The sequence below is a fragment of the Sinocyclocheilus grahami genome, unplaced genomic scaffold, assembly GCF_001515645.1.
Source record: "Sinocyclocheilus grahami isolate Dianchi unplaced genomic scaffold, SAMN03320097.WGS_v1.1 scaffold182.1, whole genome shotgun sequence".
Lineage (NCBI taxonomy): Eukaryota > Metazoa > Chordata > Actinopteri > Cypriniformes > Cyprinidae > Sinocyclocheilus > Sinocyclocheilus grahami.
The window spans coordinates 1,204,706-1,230,136 of record NW_015505361.1 but is presented as its reverse complement, the minus strand read 5'-3'; the positions used below and the strand labels follow the sequence as shown (position 1 = coordinate 1,230,136).

The 25,431-nt window shown below is 35.2% G+C and overlaps 1 protein-coding gene across 1 annotated transcript; it reads left to right on the top strand.

Moving 5' to 3' along the window:
- Positions 1–72: 72 nt before the first annotated feature.
- Positions 73–25,034, top strand: LOC107594392 (transcription initiation factor TFIID subunit 4-like). The gene is made up of 9 exons (XM_016284413.1): positions 73–1,170; positions 3,351–3,493; positions 10,292–10,402; positions 12,934–13,077; positions 14,633–14,755; positions 16,620–16,709; positions 18,249–18,398; positions 20,889–20,964; positions 24,871–25,034. The coding sequence occupies exons 1-9, from the start codon at positions 240–242 to the stop codon at positions 25,032–25,034; spliced, it is 1,932 nt and encodes a 643-aa protein (XP_016139899.1). The 5' UTR covers positions 73–239.
- Positions 25,035–25,431: the final 397 nt, after the last annotated feature.

Here is a 25,431-nt window from a genome sequence, read left to right as displayed (position 1 = left end):
TCTATCTATCTATCTATCTATCTATCTATCTATCTATCTATCTATCTATTTATGTTTCTCCCTTCCCTCCAAACGCGTGTAGTATCCTCGGCCGCCTTGAGGTGTAACGGGGTGACAACTGTTTGGTTTTGGCCCTCTGACGTCACATCCATTCCCACAATGCCATAGTAACACGACTGCGCACTCGCGCTCGTGGACGCGCACCAGCAGAGACAGCCCATCACACACAGAGAGCGAACATGGCGGGCGCCTCCGACCCTCTGGAAGACATGCTCTTCTCCGAGGTGGACGAGAAAGCTGTGAGCGATCTGGTGGGCTCGCTGGAGTCTCAGCTGGTGGGCCAGAGCGAGCCGCCCGCCGCGCGCAATAGCAGCGCGAAGCAGCAGCAGCAGCAGCAGCAGCAGACAGGAGGAACAGCGCAGCTGCCTGCTCCTGTAGACTCTCCATCAGAACCACAACAACAAGCGCAGCAGCAGCAGCAGCAGCAGAACGCGCGGAAAGCGGCGCGCAACCCGGATTCTGACATGAAAGACGCCAGCATGGACAAGCACGCCAAAGCTCTGGAGAAGGAGAGCCCTCTGAAGTCGCATGGCAGCATCATCATCATCACTACAGCAGCGGCAGCAGCAGCATCCGACGCTCCTGCACCGGGCAACAAAGGTGAGAGCCCGAGGGACACCCGCAAGAAACACCTGGGGAAGTCGCGCACGCTGCGCTCCGCAGCATCCCACAGTCTCAACGGCAACGGAGGCGACGCAGCATCAGCATCAGCACCCAGCACCTCCAGCACGACTTTCACCGTGTCCAGTAACCCGCAGGCGATCTCGCTGGACCGCGGGACGCCCACCATCGCGCTGCACAGACTCCCGCGTCACATCATCGCCAGCATCGCGCAGAATGGTAACGGCACGTCGGTGTCCGCGTTGGTCCAGCAGGGCGCGCGGATCAACCACAGCAAAACACCCGCCGACAACAACGCGAAGCCAGCGGCGACCTCGGCCACTGCAGCGCCTGTCAAACCCACGGTCAGCGCGGCTGCGGGCATCAGACCTGCGCAGACCCAGCCGCAGCCGCCTGCGCAGCAGAGGGTCGTAACGCCGCAGCTGATTGTCAGACCACCGCAACAGCAAACTACTATACAGCTGCCGCCCGGATTCACCATCCCACCAGGTACTTATGACTTACTAGTGTTTGATGTGCACTACTTAGTCTCCTCTGACTCTTCCACTTGTTAGAATAACAGCAAAGTGATGCAAACTCTGAAATAACTCAGCTGGAACTCTGGGAATGAAGAAGCGAGCAGAACATGACGTAAATGAAATCTCTCATATTTGAGCTTCTTGCTTGTCATTCTGCACATCAGTCAACCAACTTCATCATGCTATGCTTTTAAGAGCACTTGTTGATGCTCTTTCTTCTCTATCTGCTTTAATTGATCCTTTAAAAAGTCCAAATGAAACTCATATGCAGGCATAATTTCCTATATTTGACTACGAGACTGCTTTCATGCATTTAAACAGAAGCATTTAGCATCAATTTTGTTCACAAGAAACATAAATTCTGTCAACTGTGTCTAAATGTATAAACACTTAAACATTTTGGTTATATTAGGGACAAAAAAGTGTGTTTTCCCCTTTAAGTTGAACTTTTGAAAGACTTTAAAAACTTGATTTGCCAAATATCAAATGGTTAAATAAATACAAACATATTTAGTGGCCTCAAAAAGTATTTAGACACTTAAGTGACTTAAATATGTGAATGTCATTCAGTGTCTTGATCGGCGATAAAGTGCTGCAGGTGTCTGTTTCTACATTTCAAACTTTTTTTTTTTCATATGTTGTACTTGAGAAGTGTGTTTGTGCTCTCTCTCAATCATAAAAGAGTCATAACAGATACATAAGCATAGAAAAATAATAATAATAATAAGTTTTAATCTGCATGTAAAAAAAAGAATGAGCAAATATGTTTTTAAATAGATGATGCTTAAAATATTTCACATCATTTACTCAAATGCTAGTTTTCATCTCATTATTTTCATTATTTTCTAGGGAAATCCATACTTCTATATCAGACAGACATATGCTTGCTTTGACATTTTGTTATGTAATACAATATTTTGTATATAATGGCACTCAAACATTTTAACGTGTTGCTCAAGTCTCCAGATACTTTCTTCTCTATGAGTTATGTATGCATTTTCAGTATATGTAAACAAACCTCACACCAGATGATGATGATGTAAGTAATTACTTGTGTGAGGTGATCAAATCTGGAGCTGCAGCATTGATGATCCGATGCTTTAAAGAACCCAAACACACTGATCTGAAGATCTTTATCAGTAACTTTAGTTTAAACATACAGGTGTTTTTTTTGCTGAAGGTGCTGAATGGTGAAAGTTTGGATGAGATCTGAACCTAAAACCAGCCAAAATGAGTAAAAGCATCTGGAGTTGAAATGATAATTCGTGTAGATGAGCTTTGCATCGCTGCATTTGGATGATGACTGATGAGTTCGGTGGTCATCGTGATGCAGAAACGGTCAATAATGAGCAGAAAGTAGATCATAAAGTGACTTGATATCTTACAAATGACTTTCACACTGCTCACAGATGACAGTCTCAAGTCTAGCAAAGAGAAATCATTTTTATTTACTTTAGATTTGAATGATGAAGAATGATTCCTCATCAGTCTACAGTTAACTTGCACTTTCTTTCAGTAAAAATAGCTTTAGACAGATTCAGCTGTTGCCCTCTCACTCTCAGACTGAATGTGTTTAAGCACTAGTTATAAAACCAGTCAAATCTGATCATTATTTCAAACTAATATGGTTTTTAACGGTGAAAGCTGTCTGAGTTTAATTGTGTGTGTAATGATCTGCAGTTAAACGGGTCAGTGTTTTACAAAAACAAACAGCTCTGTTTAAAACACCTAAGCATCCTAATTTGAATGTCTTTAGTGCAGGTCGTTTACATGAAGCATGCGCTGTATATCATACATGATACATTTATATAAAAGTATTTAAAGATAATCAGAAAATAATTAGAATACATAAGAAATAAAACAAAAAAAACATTTATTACAATTTAGAATTTTTTATAAAATTAATTTTTTCATGTATTTTTTATCATAATGCATTCACGTAAAGACACCAGACAGACATATGCAAGAACAAAAAACCATATAAGAATGACTTAGAATCTGAATTATTCAATTTTGCTTTCAGAAGAATCCAAAGGCTTCAGTTGTTGATTGTAAGTTTTTATGTTTCAAGCACGGTTTTGTGATGCTTTGTTATATTTTTCAGAGGTCAGAGGTGAATAACCCGTGTGTGTTGTGCTGTGTGTGTTTGAGGTATGGTGCTGGTCCGGACAGAGATGGGTCAGCTGGTGATGGTTCCTCAGCAGGCTCTGGCTCAAGCTCAGGCCCAGAACAGCATCTCGCCGCGGCCCTCCACACCCACCAGCGTGGCCACGTTCAGGGTCACGACCCCACAGGTACAGCCCATAATGCTCTAGAGCCACAGCGATCTGACGCACAGATGAGGTTTCTCTCTGAAACTTAAGAACCAAGTTGCTCTCAAAACTCCCGCTGTAAAACTCGAATGACATCAAGCAGTTTGAAGTCAGACCGGATGCATTTCATCAAACCTTTTTTATTGTTTTTGCAAAGACGATATTGCGAAATGTTTCCGTGTCACTGATATAACTGAAAAATATCTGCTGAGATTGAACACACTCCTCTGCAAATTAAAGATCCGTTTGCTTGCTTTTCCTGATTGAAAAGTTATTTTCCCTAAGATTGAAAGTCGAGATCATACATTCGAAATCGCTCTCTTTTATATATTTACAAATGTACTTTTGCTGAAAGGAAAGTATCAGGATGATCTGATGGTGTGGTGCAGTGTGTGATTCTAGAGTTTCTCAAGGACACGTCTAGCTAGTTATTTGAGCATCATAGTTTTTATTTTGATATTTTCATTTTAGTTGTAGTTCAAGTTTTAGTAGTTTATTTGTATGGTTTTGCAACTGCATTAGTTTTTTTAATATGTATGTATAGTTTTTATTCATTTTATTGAAGTTTTACTTTTAGTTGTTTTAGTACATCAAGTTAAACTGAAAGCAAATGATGCCTTAGCAATAGCTGAAATAAAATAAGTTTTAAAAATATATGTTTTTTTGTTTTAGTAAACTATAATAACCCTGGTCATGACCCCAACTAGGGGTCACCAGAGGTCTCTCACATTTAAACTAATTATGATTTCACTAATAATCGTAATCAAATCATCTGTGCAGTAAACACAGTGAGACGGCCACTTTGGTTACTGCTATCAAAAAGTTTTATTCTGTGAAATCTTCATCACTCAGAGATGAAATGTGACCCTGGAGTCTTAAGTCGCTGGGGGATATTTGTAGCAATAGCCAAAAATACATTGTATGGGTCAAAATTATTGATTTTTCTTTTATGCCAAAAATCATTAGGATATTAAGTAAAGATCATGTTCCATGAAGATATTTTGTACATTTTCTACCGTAAATATATCAAAACTTAATTTTTGATTAGTAATATGCATTGCTAAGAACTTCATTTGGACAACTTTAAAGATGATTTTCTCAATATTTAGATTTTTTTGCACCCTCAGATTCCAGATTTTCAAATAGTTGTATCTCAGCCAAATATTGTCCTATCCTAACAAACCATACGTCAATGGAAAGCTTATTTATTCATAATCGACCCTTATGGTTTTGTGGTCCAGGGTCACAAATAAAGACACACAACAGTGATCATATTCATATTGTGATCTTTAAACTCCCTCCTGAAGTGACGCTTCTGCAGAGTCCCAGTAAAGATGAAACGCAGGTAATTTGATATGATAATAATAACAACCTGTGCACAGATGCTGTGTAATTCACGGTTATTCGCACTAGTAGACACTTACCTGATATGATTTGATGGAGCAGAACTCAATTTCATGAAACATTTGACTTTTAGAAACACTGATCTGTATACTACAAATCATACAGAAATCTTTAGAACTACATTTAAGATTTGTGTATTTGAATTGCATATGAATTGTCCATCATTTTTGATCACACAGCTTAATGTGATGCATATTTGTCAGTCATACATGAATGAAACGGGTCAGATTTCTGTAATAGTACTAATAAACTGAATGTGTTTTAAATACACAATAACTAGGTTTAAATATTTATCATCAATAAATCCAGTTTGTTTCAATCTCATACGTTTGAACTTAATATAGCTTGTTCCGTATTTGATCCATATGCCTGAACAAACACATGATCTGAATCCTCTAATGTAACATCAGTAACTTTAGTTTAAACATACAGGTGTTTTTTTTGCTGAAGGTGCTGAATGGTGAAAGTTTGGATGAGATCTGAACCTAAAACCAGCCAAAATGAGTAAAAGCATCTGGAGTTGAAATGATAATTCGTGTAGATGAGCTTTGCATCGCTGCATTTGGATGATGACTGATGAGTTCGGTGGTCATCGTGATGCAGAAACGGTCAATAATGAGCAGAAAGTAGATCATAAAGTGACTTGATATCTTACAAATGACTTTCACACTGCTCACAGATGACAGTCTCAAGTCTAGCAAAGAGAAATCATTTTTATTTACTTTAGATTTGAATGATGAAGAATGATTCCTCATCAGTCTACAGTTAACTTGCACTTTCTTTCAGTAAAAATAGCTTTAGACAGATTCAGCTGTTGCCCTCTCACTCTCAGACTGAATGTGTTTAAGCACTAGTTATAAAACCAGTCAAATCTGATCATTATTTCAAACTAACTTCAGATTTGATGGCGACAGCTGTCTGAGTTTAATTATGTGTGTAATCAGTGATCTGCTGTTAAATGTGTCCATGGTTTTGTTTTATAAGAACAAACTGCTCTGTTTAAAACACCTAAACAACACTCTGAATGTCTTCAGTGCAGCTTAGCTGGGTCGATTACATAAAGCGTGCTAAAGGAAAATGTATTAAAATAGCACATTTCATACATAATGCATTGTTCTTTACATAAAAGTGCTTGAAGATAATCAAAATAATTAGAATACATAAGAAATAAAATAAAAAATACACAATAAAACAATAAAAAGTATTTAAAAAAATTTTTAATAATAAGATACGCTATTTATTTTCATGAATCCATTATTTTATTTACAGTATTATATTGTAAAATAATACATTTTTATTGTTAAATTGAATTGCTTCTTGTTAAATGTAATTGTTTTCCCAATGAACAGATTTATGCTTATTCTAAGCTATTTGAATAAATGCATTTTCAACATATCATTGTTTAAATAAAACCAAAAAGATGCAAATAGTTAGTAATAAACAATACCATGAAGTGCAGAAATCAGATCTCTTTATTGTTACAAATATGCATCACATAAAGTTTATTAGTTTATGTTAAAGTGGTGTAATCCAAATGCATGGAAATTATAAAAGCAATAAAAAAATCTTAACCCCGTGAACACAGCAGAGATCAAACTGAGTGTTTCCTGTCAAACATGCATTTGATGGAAGACGTCTGCACCGTTTTGAAACCCATTTGTCAATAAAAGAGATATTAATTCAGAAACTTGACGGTCACTATTTTCTTGTGCATATTTTTGCAAAATTTAAATCATCAGTGCACAGAAATAATTTTCATGTTGACCATCTGTACACTGGTAAACCTTGTAAACTATAGTTTTTTCTCTTCAGAGTTTTGTCAGATGAACAGTCAGCAGTATTGAGGGCAGAGGTTCACTGCTGACATCTAGCGGTGTGCTTTAGTCAGTGCTGACATCAGCTCTTCAGTGACAGCGAAAATAAGCCTCTTTCTTCAGTGCTGTCTGTGTAAATTAAACACTTAACAGTTTGTATCAAATGCATTCTTCACAGTGGTTTCAAAACGTGAGTAAAAATACAGTTAGCTGGTCTCTGTTGTTTTTCTGTTCACATATTAATATCCATGTTCAGAATATTCCTGCCATTAAAAATGTCCCTCTTGGTTTAATGCCAGGGTTTTTACAGTTTTCATATACTTACCAAACTAAATTTGAATAAGTCTTAATAAGAGCATATAAACTATTGAACATTATAATTATTTTATATAGAATTTAATATATTTGTGGGTATTAATTTATTTGAGGATAAGTTTTTGTTATTGCTTATTTTTTAATATGAGAATTATAGTTTACTGTGTATGGCCACAAGTAGGCAGCAACCATCACATTTGCCTTTTTTATATTATTTTATGTATTTTTTTCAAATTATGCAAAGAAAAGATATTTTACTAATAAGTTACCAATGCTTATAACTTATGATAATATCACAGTGGTTTAATGGAGGTCTAGTGTGTGAGAGTGTAATGTTCACTTAGTGCCACCAGATGGCGCCAGAAGCTCGCATTTATTAGTGGCTCAACGTTTTAACCCAACACTGGTGTTAATAAATCAAACATTTTTAAAGCATTGCAAATTGCAAAACATTTAATGTCTGAAGTTTAGCAGATTAGTATGTTTTTACATTTATATTTGCGTTGCATTTAGCTGATGCTTTTGTTCAAAGCAACTTACAGTAAAGGATCAAAGGCAATTAATTAGTCACAGAGCCAGTAATATTTGTAGTACACAATTGCAGGTTTGTCAGAAAGCTAGATTAAGAAACAAGCCAATGCAGAAAAAATGGACAGCCTTTTTTTTGTGCAACCTTAAAATTAAAATCAAAATTGCTATAGGCCTATGTTTGATGCTGTGCCTCTAGAGCTAGACACACTATATAGTTTTAAAATGTAAAACTTATTCAGAATATCATAAGGTATCATAATTAGTTGTTATTATAGCAGTAAAGTCCTTTCAGTCATTTGGTATTAACCATTAGGTTGTGGTGCATGACTAATACTTGTTGCCACAGTTTTATTGTAGTAATTGTGCAATAATTCACAATAAAGTATCAGCAGCAGTAGCTGTATATTGTGTTTCCCTGGTAAACTCTGTTCAGGACATCAGCGTTGCGTTTGTGAGGTGAGGGTTTATATTCCCAGGCGTCTCTCTTCATCCTGCTGTCAGTCATTCTCCGGTTCTCTGTGGCGGAAGATGTTCCTCTTTCCCTCCGAATGTGTTTAATCATTTATCCTCCAACTGCCTGATCGCTGTAAACGTGAACTCAACTTTCAGTGTGAGCGAGAGACTCGTTCTGTGGTGTCGCCGTCATACGTGTGCATGTGTGCGGCCCCCGAGCTCTTCCGCGTCTCAGGGGCCCTCGGGCTCCGCTCTCTCTGCAGGGGCCCAGAGACGAGCATCTGTGAGGAGAGAGTGCGTGCTGTTGAACGGCGTGTCTCTCTGAGTCCAGGGCTCTGCTCCCGCTCACGTGATTATTGCTCCTCACATTCCGCGTTGCCCCCCAGCGGAGGGATGCTCACCCGTCTGTCCCCCTCTAGACACAATCATATCAGGCTCTGCAGTACAAGGATGATTCCTGTCAGGAACAGCAGGTCAGAATCCACCTGAAAATCACAAGAATTGAAAATGATTATATATTGCATATAATAGTTGCATATTTTGAATATTTTCGAAATGTAGTTACTTTATACAAGAAATAATTTTTTTTTGTATATTTAAGAATTATTTAGCATATTTTGAATTATTTAAAAACAAGACATTATTTTATATAAGACATTTAATGTTTATTTAGCATATTTTGAATATTTTAGATATAAGAAATAATTTATATATACAATTTATAAATATGATAATCTATATTATATATATATAACTAACTTTATATGTAAATATTTATATATATATATATATATATAAGAGATACAGTGTATATATATATATATATATTTATATACTCCCTAGGTCGTAAGTCACCCCAAAAATCACAAGCAATTTGAATTATTATATATATTTAAGAATTATTTAGCATATTTTGAATATTTTAGAAATAAGAAATAATTTTATATTACAATTCGGTAAAAATAAAATGCACCAACTGTAAAGAAGATTCAATACAAAAAGTGCAAACATTTTTTTTTTAGTTCAACACTCATTTCTTTAAAAACTGTGATGTTTTGGCCAACTATAGGCCTTCATCAGACATCTTATATTTAAATATTGACGAATATATTTTGCATATTTTATTTTACAGTATATATTTTATAGGCTATATTTAGAATATATTTTGAATCTATATTACTTAAGTGTGTGTCAATTGTAAAATAATAATTCAACATGTGTGTTTCCAATTAGCAAACAGGAAATAGAATTAAAATGGACTGAAATTCAAAGAAAACCATGTTGGAAGGCTTTATAGGCCTTTTACAAGTAGATTGATAGATTTCTGGACACTTCATTTCCCAGAATGCATTGAATGTGTTACTTATTCAGTTATTTATTTATTATTTCATTTCATTTCCGGTTAAGCTTCCTGTGTGTTGTGGCCTATTCAGTTCAAATTGACGAATATATTTTGCATATTTTATTTTACAGTATATATTTTATAGGCTATATTTAGAATATATTTTGAATCTATATTACTTAAGTGTGTGTCAATTGTAAAATAATAATTCAACATGTGTGTTTCCAATTAGCAAACAGGAAATAGAATTAAAATGGACTGAAATTCAAAGAAAACCATGTTGGAAGGCTTTATAGGCCTTTTACAAGTAGATTGATAGATTTCTGGACACTTCATTTCCCAGAATGCATTGAATGTGTTACTTATTCAGTTATTTATTTATTATTTCATTTCATTTCCGGTTAAGTTGTGTGTTGTGGCCTATTCAGTTCAATTTTCACTGAATTGAAAGTGCATCAGTTGTGTGGATGATTTATGCACTTTACAGCTTAAGTGAAGTTTTGAAGCTGCACATCTGAATGTCTTAGCCCATAGATGTCCATTACTACAAACATGAGTTTTATATGAACTGAAAAACAAACCAGTTTTTTTTCTGTGATAATTAACAATATGCCATAAATGCTATTAATTAATCTGAATGAGTTTGAACTCATAATGTTTCTCTAATTGCCCAGCAGCCTTAGTGAACGCACACAACACTGAAGAAATGAGCGTGTGTGTCACTGACAAAACTCTTTCAATGCAGTTACTCATCCAGTGACTAGTTCTTCATCAGAAGTGCACATATATAGTTTCAGACTGGGATCTTAGAAACACAACTGGTTTTCAGATCCTGTGACTCGTCCTTTCCTCTGTGATGCTACTCTCAATCTTCTCTGTTTCCTCCCTCCTTTCTTGCTTTTCTCTTTCTCTCGCTCTCAGTCTCCTGTTAGCACTCAGGCGATTCGTCCCGCTCCTGCGGCTCAAACTAAACTGGTCCAGTTTAGTTCACCGAGCGCTTCGGCCCAGACCAGCACCGCAGCCGGCCCCGCTGTGAGCATCTGCCCTGTCCCACCCTCTCTCTCTCTCAGTTTCCCACTCATCTGCATCAGTTGTTTTATGTTTATGTAAGCTTTAAGATGATAGAAATGTCAGCTGTATATGACCATAGAGCTTCAGAGGAGAATTTAATATTCAGTCACTCAAGGCTGTGTATTATAGCAATTTTGAAATTAAGATTTAAAGGGTTACTCCACCCCAAAATGAACATTTTGTCATTGATCACTTACCCCCATGTCGTTCCAAACCCGTTAAAGCTTCGTTCGTCTTCGGAACACAATTTAAGATATTTTGGATAAAAACCGGGAGGCTCGTGACGATCCCATTGACTGCCAAGTAACTTACACTGACAAGGTCCAGAAAAGTATGAAAGACATCGTCAGAATAGTCCATCTGCCATCAGTGGTTCAATCTGAATTTTATGAAGCGACGAGAACACTTTTTGTGCGCAAAGAAAACAAAATATCGACTTTATTCAACTTTTTCTTCTCCTCCGTGACACTTCCTGCAAGCGACTTCCAGGTTCTCTGTCTGTACGCTGGCCTCTACGTTGACCTGCTAACGTAGAGGCGTTAAAAAAAAGAGCCAGAGCAAACCTAAAAACAGACGTAAAAAAAAAATATATATATATATATATAAAAATAAAATAAGAGAAAAAAGCTTTAAAATAAACTGAAAATCAACATATAAACTGACATTTTTTTAATTGGTTCCCTCAATAAGCATCATTTTATCTAAGAGCCAGGATTCACACGGTCTTGGAAAACCTGAATATATGAAGGAATTTTTTTTATAAGTGTGATTCAGGGTTATTATCGTTAACTAAAGCTAAAAAAAATGGATTTAATTACTTGAAATAAAATAAACGTTTAACTGAAATAAAATAAAATATAAAACAATTAAACTTATTTTATTTCAGCCAGAAACTTTTTACATTTACCAAAATAGTAAAAAGTACTAAAATAACTAAAACTAAATAAAATAAAACTAATAAGTTAAATTATTAAATTATTTTAATAATTTTAAATTAAAAATAAAAAAAAACTTTAAAGGGGTCATATGATGCTGCTAAAAAGAACATTATGTTGTGTATTTGGTGTAATGAAATGTGTTTATGCCGGTTTAAGGTTAAAAAAACCCCACATTATTTTCCACATACTGTACATTATTGTTTCTCCTCTATGCCCCGCCTTTCTGAAACGTGTCGATTTTTACAAAGCTCATCGGTCTGAAAAGCGAGGTGTGCTGTGATTGGCCAGCTATCCAGTGCGTTGTGATTGGCCGAATACCTCAAGCGTGTGACGGAAATGTTACCCCTTACCATATTTGGAAACACACAGCGTCTCCACGACATGGCGGCGGTGGCAACAATACTACAGCGAGAATGAAAGTTATGTATACATTTGGGCGGTGTTATGCAGATCTTTCCATACAGTGACGTCGATTTTTGGGGGATTGTTTGAAAGAGGTGTTTTAGGAAGGTGTGGATGAGTCTTAACTTTTATAAAGAATATCTCTTTGGGTTTGAGACTGTAATCTTTGCGACTTTACGGATCTTATATATGCACGAACAGCTTCTAACACTCCAGAGACAAAGGAAAACATGAGATTGCGTCATATGACCCCTTTAACTAAAATGAAAGTGAAAACAGAAAATCTAACTCAAAACAATAACAAAAACTATGTGTGTGTGTGTGTGTGTGTGTGTGTGTGTGTGTGTGTGTGTGTATATATATACACACACACACACATTTTTCACACACATTTTTCTAGTTATGTAAAGCTCTAAAATATTTTATTTGGCAGGAATATAAAAAAATATAAAAAAATCATAAAAAATAGTTGCAAAAAATAGTCCAGAAAATAATTTCTGGAATTATGTTGTTTGATTATTTTAATGATTTATTATTATTTTAATGATTTATTATTATTTTATTTAATTATTTAAATATATTGACACTGCTAGTTTCTGTAAATATAAAAGTTTGAAAATAAGCAGCTTTATCATTACAGCAAAAGCACCAGAAATATTTTGGTCAAAAAGTACAAAATGTTGCGGTAATAGATCTAGTCCGGTCAATATTTGTGTGAGCACTGCATGGACTAATCAACAACCAAAACCAGAACTATCTGCATTGTAATCTGATTGAAATTAATGTGTTTGGAGTGTTGTGCTTTTAAATCTACTCCTGCACTCTTGTGCTTATCTATAAAGTTGTGTTTTATTAGATTTCTTACATAAAGACAAAGAACAGACAGTAAAAACTCAGCATGGCTGTAAGAGATGGAGAGCGAGCGCCTCAGGAGCAAACCAAGCGAACTGTGAGTTGTCAGGTGCTCTGAGTTCTTCCTCCTCCATCTCTCTCTCTCTCTCTTTCTCTCTTGGCTCCTGTCGTCCCCCGCTCTCTCGGGACACGCGATGTGACAGGGCGCGCTGTGGTCGTCTCTCCTGTTCTCTGTGGCCTTGCTGGCAGGCAGACGTCAGCTTGTGTTTATCTCCGTGTCTCTGCTCCTTCCTCCTCTAGAAGGCCCCCATGGCAGCCGCCGTGGCAGTGACAGCTCCCCAGCAGGTCCAGCCAGCCTTGGGCCCCCAGGGGCCCCTCACTCAGATGCCACTGGCCCCGCAGAGCGCAGCCGCCCCAGCCCCCGGAGCTTCGCTTGTCTCCCAGGTCTGTATGCCCTCCTGTATCGAAGCCTGCAAGTTTCTCTCTCTCTCTTTATCTATTCTTTTTCTCAGCTCAAGTGAGTGACTGTTGGACCCCTCAAGCCTCCCTGGTTAACTGTCAGGACTTGGTTAAGCTCCATCCGAACCACACACACACACACACACACACACACACACACACACACACACACACACAGCTGCCAGCACGTTCATGCATAGACAAACAAACACACATGCGGCAGTGCCAGTCTATAGACATCTGGGCATAACATCTGCATGCAAACATAGACATGCATGTTCACATACACTACCATACAAAAGTTTGGGGTTGGTATGATTTTTTAAATGTTTTTGAAAGCTGCTCAACAAAGCTGCATTTAGTTGATCAAAAATAACAGTAAAATGTGAAATGTTATTACTATTTAAATTAACTGTTTTCTATGTCAATATATTGTAAAATGTAATTCATTTCTGTGATGCGCAGCTGTATTTTCAGCATCATTCCTCCAGTCTTCAGTGTCACATGATCTTCAGAAATCAGTATAATATGCTGATTTGCTGCTCAAGAAACATTTCTGATTATTATCAATGAAAACAGTTGTGCTGCTTCATGTTTCTGTGGAAACTGTGATACATTTTATTTTTAGGATTCTTTGATGAATAGAGCAAAAATAACAGCTTTTATTTGAAATAGAAATAATTTGTAGCATTTTCTAGTGCATTACCAGGTGAATCTCACAAACATGTCAAGAACATGTATGGGTCATGTTTATCCCCTAAATAAAAAATAAAAAAATAATAATAAAACAAGTTTTGCATAAAGAGTAAATTGTGTGACTTTATTTCTATGAGAATTCATGACATTTTCCTTCCATATTCTCAAAATTTTACTGCAAAAAAATTGCATTTCATTACTTCTTACTTATTCATAATGTTATAAAAACACAATGCTATATTATTAAAATTTTAAGTTATTTATATGTCATGATAGTCTTCGTTGTTCTGCCTTTAATTTATACTAATTTATACTATCAATTAAGAATATGAATAAAAAAAAAAACTAAAGTAAAACATCTTGATCCATAACTGTGTTTAATTGTTTAATTAATAATATTGCAATGCATAAAATATAAAAATAGGCTTAATTTTCTTTTGATTTTGTGTGCATGAGAATCACCAGTTTATTAATAGTATTTGAGTTCATTGTAGACATCATGGAGCTGATCAGCCCGTGTGAGCGTAGCATGCCATCTGCCTTAAAAAAGACTTTTGATTGACACGTTCTCTAACCTCAAATGATGGACAGCTTTGTAGCATTTAAATGGAATTTAGTAGATTTCATTAAAATACTTTATTTACCCGTGAGGCTCGATCGCTGATTATGGCAACAAAAGCACAACAGAGCGCGTCTGTGTGAGTCTGAACCGGATAAACTGTTTACTAACACGAGCAGCCGTCCAAATCAAGACACACGCTTCAGCTTGGCCTGTGATGTGTCATCACTGAGGTCTGATTCCACATGTCCTTAAAACTAACGAAGCATCTCACTCTCTCATCAGGAGATGCAGGAGAACGTGAAGAAGTGCAAGAACTTCTTGGCGACGTTGATCAAGTTGGCGTCCCATAATTCCCCTTCCCCAGAGACGTCTCGAAACGTGAAAGCGCTGGTGCAGGATTTACTGGTACGTGTGGCGCTTCTGCTCCAGAAACATCTGAATTCATAAATCATTAGCGTTCATTTTTTGCTTTATATGTCATCGTGAAAGGCCTCATTTTACATCCGGAATATTACACTGGCCTGCATCATATGTGCTTAATGAAATCCAATACTTGTTTATCAGTAATTTTGTAGTGCTGATTTCAAAAATTGTGTCTGATTTGCTCTAAACGTCACACATTCTCACAAAATATGGTGCTTTTTGTATCATTTTTGCTTTTACAGACATTCACGAAGGAGTCTTGTATTATCGTAATAGAAAAACAACACAAACACATGATTCATATCTGAATCCAGACAGATTACAACCATTTGATCAATTCTAAGACCATTTTCAGACACATGACATTATTTTATGCCTAATTCTGATTTCAAAGTCAGAATTTAATTTTAATTTTAGAAGTTACATTATGTCTGTATAGGTCTTTTATTAAGTTTTTAGTTTGATTTAATTTGAGTTATTTTAATACTTCAACAAACTAAATGGAAATGAAATAATATATATATTGAATTTATAAATGTGTATGTCATATACAGTATATATGTATGTGTGTGTGGTTGTACACACACACATATGTAGTTGTTTTTTTGGTGTTTGGCTTAGTGTTATGTTAGAATCATTATTATACTCTTATACCTTTTGTTCTTTAATATTTTGAATTGTTTTTAGCTTTATTTTTAGTTTTTCATTTATATGTTAAGTTTTGAAATTTTGTTGTATGCATTTGTCATTTTTAATGAATCTTTTTATTTTTAAAATGTGTATAGGTAATATTTATAAAGTTTTAGCTTTTAGTTGTGGATCTGTTTTAGTTGTTTTAATACTACAATTGATTGCTTCTGTTGTCCTCATTTGTAAGTCACTTTGGATAAAAGCGTCTGATAAATGACTAAATAAATACATAAAATAAAATAAATAAATTATGGCCGGTGACAGAAGAAAATGCAAACATGAGCCAGATGTTTTCTGTTTTCTGACAGGTGTTTTACTGCATCCAAACAGAGACAGAAAATTACAGATTTTGTGGGAAAAAAAGTATACAATTTTCTTTGACATTAACATGTTGGAACACATTTTTCTATTCCTTCGTAGATTGTAAGTTAAATGATACATTTGTTATATTTTTTGTCGAAACTTTTGTCATTATTCTGTTGTTTTGATAAGTGTATTAAAGCTGGTACATATATAATTCTTAATTTGTGGGGGGAAAAAAATCTTAAGAAAAGCTTTTATTGATATTTTTAAACTCTGCATCATCAAACCAGCTAATATTAGTCCTCTTTTGCAAATCGTCAGAAATCTGCAGGGCTGTGTTTTGAAAATGAAATTTGCCTCATGTAAGATCACAGGTTAATTCATTTTCCTCCTGCACTAATCATCTCCTCTTCCTGTAGTTGAAGTTTGTTTGAAGTTTATTTAATTTTATGCTTGCTTAGCAATACTGAGATTGAATTATAGCAGGAAGTACACTCAAAACACTCAAAACATAAAATACAAAAACGTAAAAATAACATTTTCAAAACATATTCAATAATACTACTCCAAAAAATAATAAAAGGTATACATTTGCACATATATATATATATATACATATACGTCTGTCCATACATAAACAAAATATACATCCATTCACACACGCACATAAACATAAAAAGTTTTGAAACATACACGTGCAACTGCAAAAAGGACCCTAAGCATCCACATAACATTCATTGAACAGTCTAATACCAAGAGGAACGGTAGAACTAGCATAATGTTAGTAGTTTGCATGTTTTGTTCCACTGTACACGTTCAAATCCATCTGATCATCTGCTGTCGCTGCTCTCAGGATGCGAAGATCGATCCGGAGGAGTTCACCAGCCGCCTACAGTCCGAGCTGAAGTCGTCTCCGCAGCCGTACCTGGTCCCTTTCCTGAAGGTACGTTAACACACGCGAGTCCCCTTCCTCTCGTTCCTTGCGGTCAGTAGCCAGCAGGTGTGTCCAGCCAGGCACAATACGTGTCACATCCCGCCCGGTCCGAACTGACACGCCAATGCAGCCGCGCTGTCATGCAATGTTAGTTTGCTTACGTCAAAATCCTCCAGAAATAGCCATCGGCAGCCCGCGGTGTCCTCACGGGGCCTGGGATCTCAGCGAGATGTCTTTGATTACTGAGGTTAATGATCTTTGTCGGACTGTTCGGCCTCTATGAGGAACAAAATGACAGTTCACACACTGGAAATTGAATTGAAATGAAACACATGAGATGCTTTTATTATTGTGAATGATTCAGGTAGCACAAACCCTTTACTGGCAATATAGTTTTCTATAATTATTTCACAAATGCTTATAGATCATTAGAATATATATTTTTAAATGGTTATAGATCATGAAAAGTGTTGGTAATAATTTACAATAAGGTCTTTTTGGTTAACATTAGTTAATGCATTGACTAATATGAACTAACAACGAACAATATATTTTTACAGCATTTATTAATCTTTTTAATGTGAGTTAATACAAATATTTATGTTCATGTTCATTCACAGTGCATAAACTAATGTAAAAGTAAAAACAAATAAAATAAAAGATACAACTTTACATTTTAATAATGGTTTAATACATTTTGAAATTAATATTAATTAACATTAATAAATGCTATTTAATTAATGTTCATTTTTAACTAATATAGTTAGTTAACAAATGAAACCAGCATTGTAAAGTGCTACCAAAGTTTTATATATTGTTCTCTCCCTGTGTGTGTGTGTGTGTGTGTCTTGATCTTGTAGTGTAACTCTTTCATTGCTGTAACCCTTAAATCCAGACTGCCAGAGGGTTACTGTAAATGCATTACTGTAAATGGGTGGCTTTTGCACTGATGGCTTGGGCCCGTCAATGCTGCTTGCAGCTTTAATTGAGATCTGTAGACACAAATAGACAAAGTAACACTTACATTTGTATTTTGGATGATTTCTTTTTGAAAGAAAACATGTTATAGAAGCAAAATAGCCTCAATGTTAGAGTTAGGGTGAATGAAAAACAATGGTTTTGCCTGTAGTGTCTTGCCTTAAATGTGCAGAAACAGTATAAATAGACAGAAAAATTGGCTCCAGTCTGTTGAATTACTGAAAAATGGCTGCATTACCACCTCAGGAATCTAGACAAATGGTGATGAGAAACTAACCCTAACCCATTACGCACAGATACACGGGTTCCAATGAGCTTGTGATATATTGGATTTGATATCTACAGTGGGTAAATACTCAAATTGGAGTATTTGAAATACAACTCAGCAGTTGATTCTGAATTGGAATCGACTCACGTAATATCAGGGTTACATTAGTGGATGTTTATCACATTTGCTGCATTAAATGCTACATGCTTTACATATATATTGTTTATGGATGACCATCTAAATGTTTACTTTGGGACTAACTCTGTGTTTGTGTGCATGCATGTGTGTGTTTGTGTTTGTAGAAAAGTCTCCCTGCGTTGCGTGTGTCTCTCCTGAACAGCCAGCAGTCTCTCACGCAGCCTCTGCAGCCCAACAAAACCAGCGTGACGCCGGTCCAGACGGGTGTCAGTGTGCGTCCGCACCAGCCCAACAGCACCACCGCACTGCCACAAGTATGTGCTGATCTCTCATCCTCTCAAATATGCTCCACTTGTCTCTTTTTCATTCATACAGTTCGGCAGAAACAATATATAACCACACCATAACTAGTATCTGATATCTAACATATGATATGTTTATTTAAAGAAGAAGATTTTTAATACATTCTATATTATAAACATCTGAAAGGTGCTTTCTAAACATTCATTTAACATCAGACAGGAAATGTTCTAAAGACATACTGTACACGCCCTAAAAACACCCTAAAATCCAGATGCATCAGATAGAAGTTTCCGTGATGTACATCTTGCATTTATATGAATAAGAGAGTTTGAACTCAAAACTCCCGCTTTAGTCACCCAGAACTTTTATTGAAACCAAGTAGTCTCATTCCAAAATCATAATCACAGCCATGTCCTTAACATATGTCCACACATATTTGCATATCATGCTTATTCTTATTCATGCTTAAAACTTGCTTCAAGCCATTGTTACTTATTTTAGGTCCAAAGAGTTTTTTTTTTTTTTTTCAAATTAAACATGTCATGTACTTGGCTGTTTAATTGATATATTCAATGTTTTTGAATAAAAAAAAAATGTATTTGATGATTTTGAAAGTCTTTTCTGCTCACCAAGGCTGCATTTATTTGATGAAAAATACAAAGTAAAAACAGGGAAATATTATTACATTTTAAAATAACTTTTCTATTATAATGAGTTGTAAAATGTAATGTATCTCTCTCTCTCCCTCTCTCTCTCTCTCTCTCTCTCTCTCTCTGATGTGCTTGGGAAAAATTCAGCCTGTGTGTTTCAGACCACACCTAGATGTGCATTTTATTAATCACCTTCATGACAACATGGTGGAATCATTTTAAAATTCTGTGAATAAAGGACCTACATTTTAAAGTCTACATAAAATTAAATAGACTATTTATTGGATGAATACACGTTCTTAGTCTTATTATGCAAGTTACAAATATGTCACATTAACCCCATAAAGCCTGACATATGAAGTAATAGTCAGAAACATCCAATTGTTTGAAACAGAACAGTTGAACCTTTAGGCAAAATAAAAAATTAGTTGAGTATCATATTTGATTCATCAGGTTTTTATGGCTCATATAGTATGATATAGTGAAAAATAAAAAATTAACAGCTGTTTTATTCAGAGGCCCAAACTGAGCAAAAAAGATGCTGATATTTATATGGCCAAAAAGTTGATGTAAAGGATGATGCTTGCGATATAAATCAATGAGATCTTTATAACAGTATAGCTGATACTTACATAAAATTATATAAATATTAGTCATCACTCTGTATCCACAATAATATATCTATATAATAATATATATTGTAAGATGAGATTTAAATGCTTAGTTTGATGATCAAAACATACACTCTCAGAAAAAAAGGTACAAAAGTTGTCACTGGGACGGTCCTTTTCAAAAGGCACACCTTTGTACCCAAAGACATATTAGTTATTTATTTAGGTACATATTAGTACCTAAAGTGTACATATTAGTACCTAAAAGGTACAAAAGTGTACCTTTTGGAAAGGTACTGCCCCAGTGACAGCTTTTGTACCTTTTTTTCTGACAGTGTATAATGCAAGGCCACACAGTGATGATTGAGAGATGAATAAATAAACGTTCCTCAGAAGATGTGAGATGCTTGTGAAGATCATTCCTCCGCTGAGGAACAGTGAAAGTAAAGCTTCTGGAAATAAACGCTCCTCAAAAGATCCTGATGATCAGATTTGAGACGCACTGATTTTTCTAGAAAATGATTGATGGAGAATCCAGTAAAGCCGAGCTGCTTCAGTCCAGTAAGTGTTCATCTGAAAATATCACTTATGTCTTACGTTTTCTGGATAAAAATCAGATTTGACAGCAAAAAGACACGTGAAGCACAAGCTGAAGCTGGATGGTGTACAATTATACTAAAAAGCATTTTACTAGCTAAAAAAGTCTAAACTATCAATCAGACGACAGAAGGCATGTAGATTGTGTGCGACAGGGTTTTCAACATTTTGATCATTTAGGGACTTTAGAAATTAATTAGTGCTGTCAAACGATTAATTGTGTTTAATCACATCCAAAATAAACGTTTTTGTGTACATAATATATGTGTGTACTGTGTATATTTATTATGTATATATAAATACACACACATGCATGTATATATTTAAGAAAAATATGTCATAAATATATTTATATATAAAATAAATTATGTGAATATAAAATATAAACATGTAAATATTTTATAAATATATACTGTACTGTATGTGTGTGTCTTTATATATACATAATAAATATACACAGTACACACATGTATATTATGTAAACAAAACCTATATTTTGGATGCGATTAATCGTTGTCCATTCCTAGATTTAATATATCAAATATTAAATCTGAGGATGCTGATGCATGTCTATATGTGCCAAACTGACTGATTGACTCGCTGTAGACTGTAAGACTGTTCAGTAACTCTTGTATGTTTGTAGGGTATCAAGAGGGCAGTGGGTCCTGGAGGTCAGATACGGATGCCTGTGGTCGTAACACAGACGGTGCGAGCGACAGGTGAGCAAACACAGATGACCTTCACATCTAACAATCATTCATTCATTCATACATTCATTCATTCATTAATCAGCTTTGCATGAAACTCCTGCCGTCTGATCACACACACACACACACATACATACAGGTGTGCACACACAGATTTGATCTGAGTCTTTCTGTTCCTGTCCATCATAGTCTGATCTCTTATATTTTGGCCCTTAAAGTGGATTTTCAGGGGGGGAAGTTTCTAAAAATACTGTCTCCTGTAGCTGTGGGCTAAGAACATGCCTCTTAAAATCACGTTCAAATGCACCCTTCCAGCCACTGTGTGTGTGTGTGTGTGTGTCGACACATTGAGGAGTGTATAGAGACAGACTGAGAGAAAGATATAAAAAAACAGAGAGATGCATGCAGACAAAAGCAGAGAATCAGTAAAAATGGCAGCTCGCCCTGTTGTTCTGTCTCTTTTCGGTTGCATCTCATGAAACTGGTCAAGAAAATGTCCGGGTCATATTTCACCATAAAGTCAATTTGAAAAATCGAGGAATTCATATTTATTATTAATTTCTTTGGTTGCATTTTACTTGAAGCTTTTCTATATAATGCAGTATTTTTAATGCATTAATTATGCACCCTATAATAATTGTAACCATAGTTATAATACATTATACTACGTATCAATTCAGTGCATTAAAACACAACAAACAACATATTTCAGGTATAGTAAGGAATCTGCAAATATTCTAATGCATTTTAATCTTGGTTGCAATTATTTATGAAATTAATACTTATATAATGCATTATACATAAAGAGTTCAAGTAAAGTGTTGGCATTATTTGATTTATTATTAATTATTTTTATTTGAAAGGAAATAAAGCCTGTGTCTATTGTGACACTATTTTCATGACAATTAAACACATTTCCCCCCAAAATGTATAGATATAATAATAATAATATATATGATTTAATTTATAGATTTATTTGTTTTATTGGCTTTATTTTTTGATCATTTAATTTAATACATTTTTACAGTCTAAATTACTCATTTACAGTAATGACCTCAATCTATAAAAAGAACGTATTGAGGGGAGGATGGATGGGGCCATGTATTGCGAGATTTTGGGCAACAACCTCGTTCCCTCAGTAAGAGCATTGAAGATGGGTCGTGGCTGGGTCTTTCAGCATGACAATGACCCCAAACACACAGCCAGGGCAACTAAGGAGCGGCTCCGTAAGAAGCATTTCAAGGTCCTGGAGTGGCCTAGCCAGTCTCCAGACCTGAACCCAATAGAAAATCTATGGAGGGAGCTGAAACTCCATGTTGCCCAGCGACAGCCCCAAAACCTGAAAGATCTGGAGAACACCTGTATGGAGGAGTGGGCCAAAATCCCTGCTGCAGTGTGTGCAAACCTGGTCAAGAACTACAGGAAGCGTCTGACCTCTGTAATTGTAAACAAAGGTTTCTGTACCAAATATTAAGTTCTATTTTTCTATTGTATCAAATACTTATTTCATGCAATAAAATGGAAATTAATTATTAAAAAATCATACAATGTTATTTTCTGGATTTTTTTTTTGATTCGGTCTCTCACAGTTGAGGTGTACCTACGATGAAAATTACAGATCTCTCCATTCTTTGTAAGTGGGAAAACTTGAAAAATCGGCAGTGTATCAAATACTTATTTGCCCCACTGTATAAGTATATTAAGAAAAAAAAAACTTCTATTTATATATTTCTTATATTGTATATTATATTTCATTTACCGAAAATTATTTATTAATATTTTTATTTTTAGTCAACAATAACAACACTGTTTTGTATAAATTTTGAATATAAAATATGATTAAGTAGTTTATGAATAGTTCATCTCTTTTTTTTCCTCAGTATAACTTTGCTGTCTTGGTATTCATTCATATATTATGGCTTTACAGTAAGACCTATAGTATGATAAATTGCATGATAGCTTCAGTGTTTATGAGACAAAGATATTGTGCAAATATGAGAATTTGTATTTGTGTTTGAATGTTGCAGTATCATATAAACAGACTTTAGTTCTGTTCCAAACTGAATTTAAAGTTGCTGTACTGATGCAACATGATGCAGCCTTCCAAAACAACTTGTTTTGGCCAAATCCGCAGGTATCCTAATGATAAATTTGACACTTCTAAGAGCCTCGAATGTAATCAAGTGCTGGTTGAACTTGACTGGAATCAGTTGTGAATCATGTGAGCAGCACTATTTGTGTGGCACAGTGAGTTGCTGCATATGTAGGACGTTTGATTTCAGGTTAACTGCCTATGTAGAGTGTGAACAGTGAGGGTTTAAGAGAGCCGTTGTGTGTGTGTGTGTGTGTGTGTGTGTGTGTGTGTGTGTGTGTGTCACAGGTCACAGAGTTCACCGCTCTCTCTCTCTCTCTCTCTCTCTCTCTGCCCAGGGCTTCAGCCGCAGGCGCTGATTGATAAACCAATAAATCTTTAGCAGTGTAGCTAATTAAGCTGTCAGGTTTGCTTGGTACTGACGACCCTTTACCCGACGGCGTGTTTTGTGACCATGATGACTTTGATTGGCTGTTCACCATCGGCTAACACCAGATTCAGCTGGAAGCTGTCTTTTAGCTTAGTTTAGTTAATACAGCAAAGATTCCCATTTGGCATAAAGACATAGTGACATTCACTATTGCTGTTGCTCATAATGAACAATTCTAAGTGTTAAAATTTCGCACACGACTCATCCCATACTCTATATATCAGCTTTATTTTAGTATTATTTATATACAATTCTAGTATTTTTTTATATTTTGAATATATATATATATATATATATATATTTGTATGTGTGTGTGTGTGTGTGTGTGTGTATATATATATATATATATATATTTAGTTTACATTTTAGTTTAGGTTTTAGCATGTTTATGCACTTTTGCCATTTTTATTAGTTTTTTTATATTTAAATATATCTAATATTATTATATTGTATTTTATTATTATTACATTATATTTTATTATATTTGTATTGCTTATTTAATTTAATTTAGTAAACACACTAAAACTTAATCTAAAATTAAAATGCAAACTGAAAAGACAAAAATAGAAAAAAAGCTAATTCAAACTATTAAAATATCGAAATATTTATCTTACATTTTTTTTAGTATTTGAATTATTTTTACTTCAATTTAAAATAGACTTTTCAGTAGTTGTAATTAGAAATGTACATTTTCATCTTATATTTATATTTTCTTTTTTTATTTATTTTTCTTTTTTTATTTGTACTTAATTTCATTTACCAACTATGTATTAATAGTCTTAGTTTTAGTCAACAATAACAGCACTGAATATATATTTTTTATGAATATTGAATATTTTGTGTTATAATTAAGTTAACAATTGATTATACAAGCAATATGTTTAAATTATTATGTTGATTTTGATTGTCGTTTCCAGTGCTTCATGAAATAAGCAGACCGTATGATTCACTCAGAACTTTTTCTGGTTAAAAATGATTAACTACTTCAAGATCAAGTATTTCAAATACTTATATTTGCTTCAAATGAACATTTTAATTAGATGGCTGGTGTGGTTAAAGGCATAAAACTAATCATTCAATATTTTTTGAAAACCTTTACAGTGAAAATAAAGGGGCAAAATACTTTAAAAAGAAAAATACATAATAAAATAAAATACTTAAAAAAAAATGTTCTTCACAGTTTTGGTGGGGGAACTTTAGTTACCATGGTAACTTTTTTGTAAAGGGAAGCTGAATGGGACCGATCGTTTATGGCAGAAGAAAGATGAATGTGACACACTAATAATACTCCTGACTTCTACAGCAAACTGTTGAGTTGCTCTCCTTCATTTCTCTGCTGTGTGGCGGCAGCTAGGCTAACATGCTAACTCTGCGCAGTGCTAATGGCCTCTGTCAGCTCCTGCCGCGGTGTCAGGACTCATAGACACCCTGGCCAGTCTGGGAGAGGCTCTGGCAGGGGGCGGTGGGTCTGTACGCACACACACGGGCGCGAGATGCCAGGGGGTCAATGTCAGAAACAGAGGTACAGACGCGGACGTAAATGAAAGCGGAGCGGAGTGAACTTTGACCTCTGTGATCGGAGCCATGAAGTTTTCAGCAGTGCCGCGGGCGCAGGAAACTCCGCCGCTAATGTGCCGTAATTAGGACACTGTTACCAAGGCAACGGGGGAAAAGGGAGAGAAATGATTGGGTGGAAAAGCTGCCAGTCACACTGATGGAATGCCATGCTTGCCTAATAACGTTAACATATGCTAGTATAGCGTTTATTCATATTTTGAATTAGCTTTTATTTTTTTTATTTCAAGTAATTTTAATAATTAATTTGTTTTTTATTAGTTAAAATTTGTATGTTTCTATTTAGCTGTATTTTTATTTCAGTTTTAATTAGAGTAATTTCAGTACTTCAACTTTTTATTATTATTTATATAATATTTATAAGTTTATTAATATTTTGAAT

Excerpts from the sequence above, each read along its gene's own strand:
- LOC107594392 (XM_016284413.1), top strand. The coding sequence starts at position 240 with ATGGCGGGCGCCTCCGACCCTCTGGAAGACATGCTCTTCTCCGAGGTG. Across the intron at positions 3,494-10,291 it reads TCAGGGTCACGACCCCACAG|TCTCCTGTTAGCACTCAGGC; the intron begins GTACAGCCCATA and ends TCTCGCTCTCAG. Across the intron at positions 20,965-24,870 it reads ACAGACGGTGCGAGCGACAG|CTCCTGCCGCGGTGTCAGGA; the intron begins GTGAGCAAACAC and ends GGCCTCTGTCAG.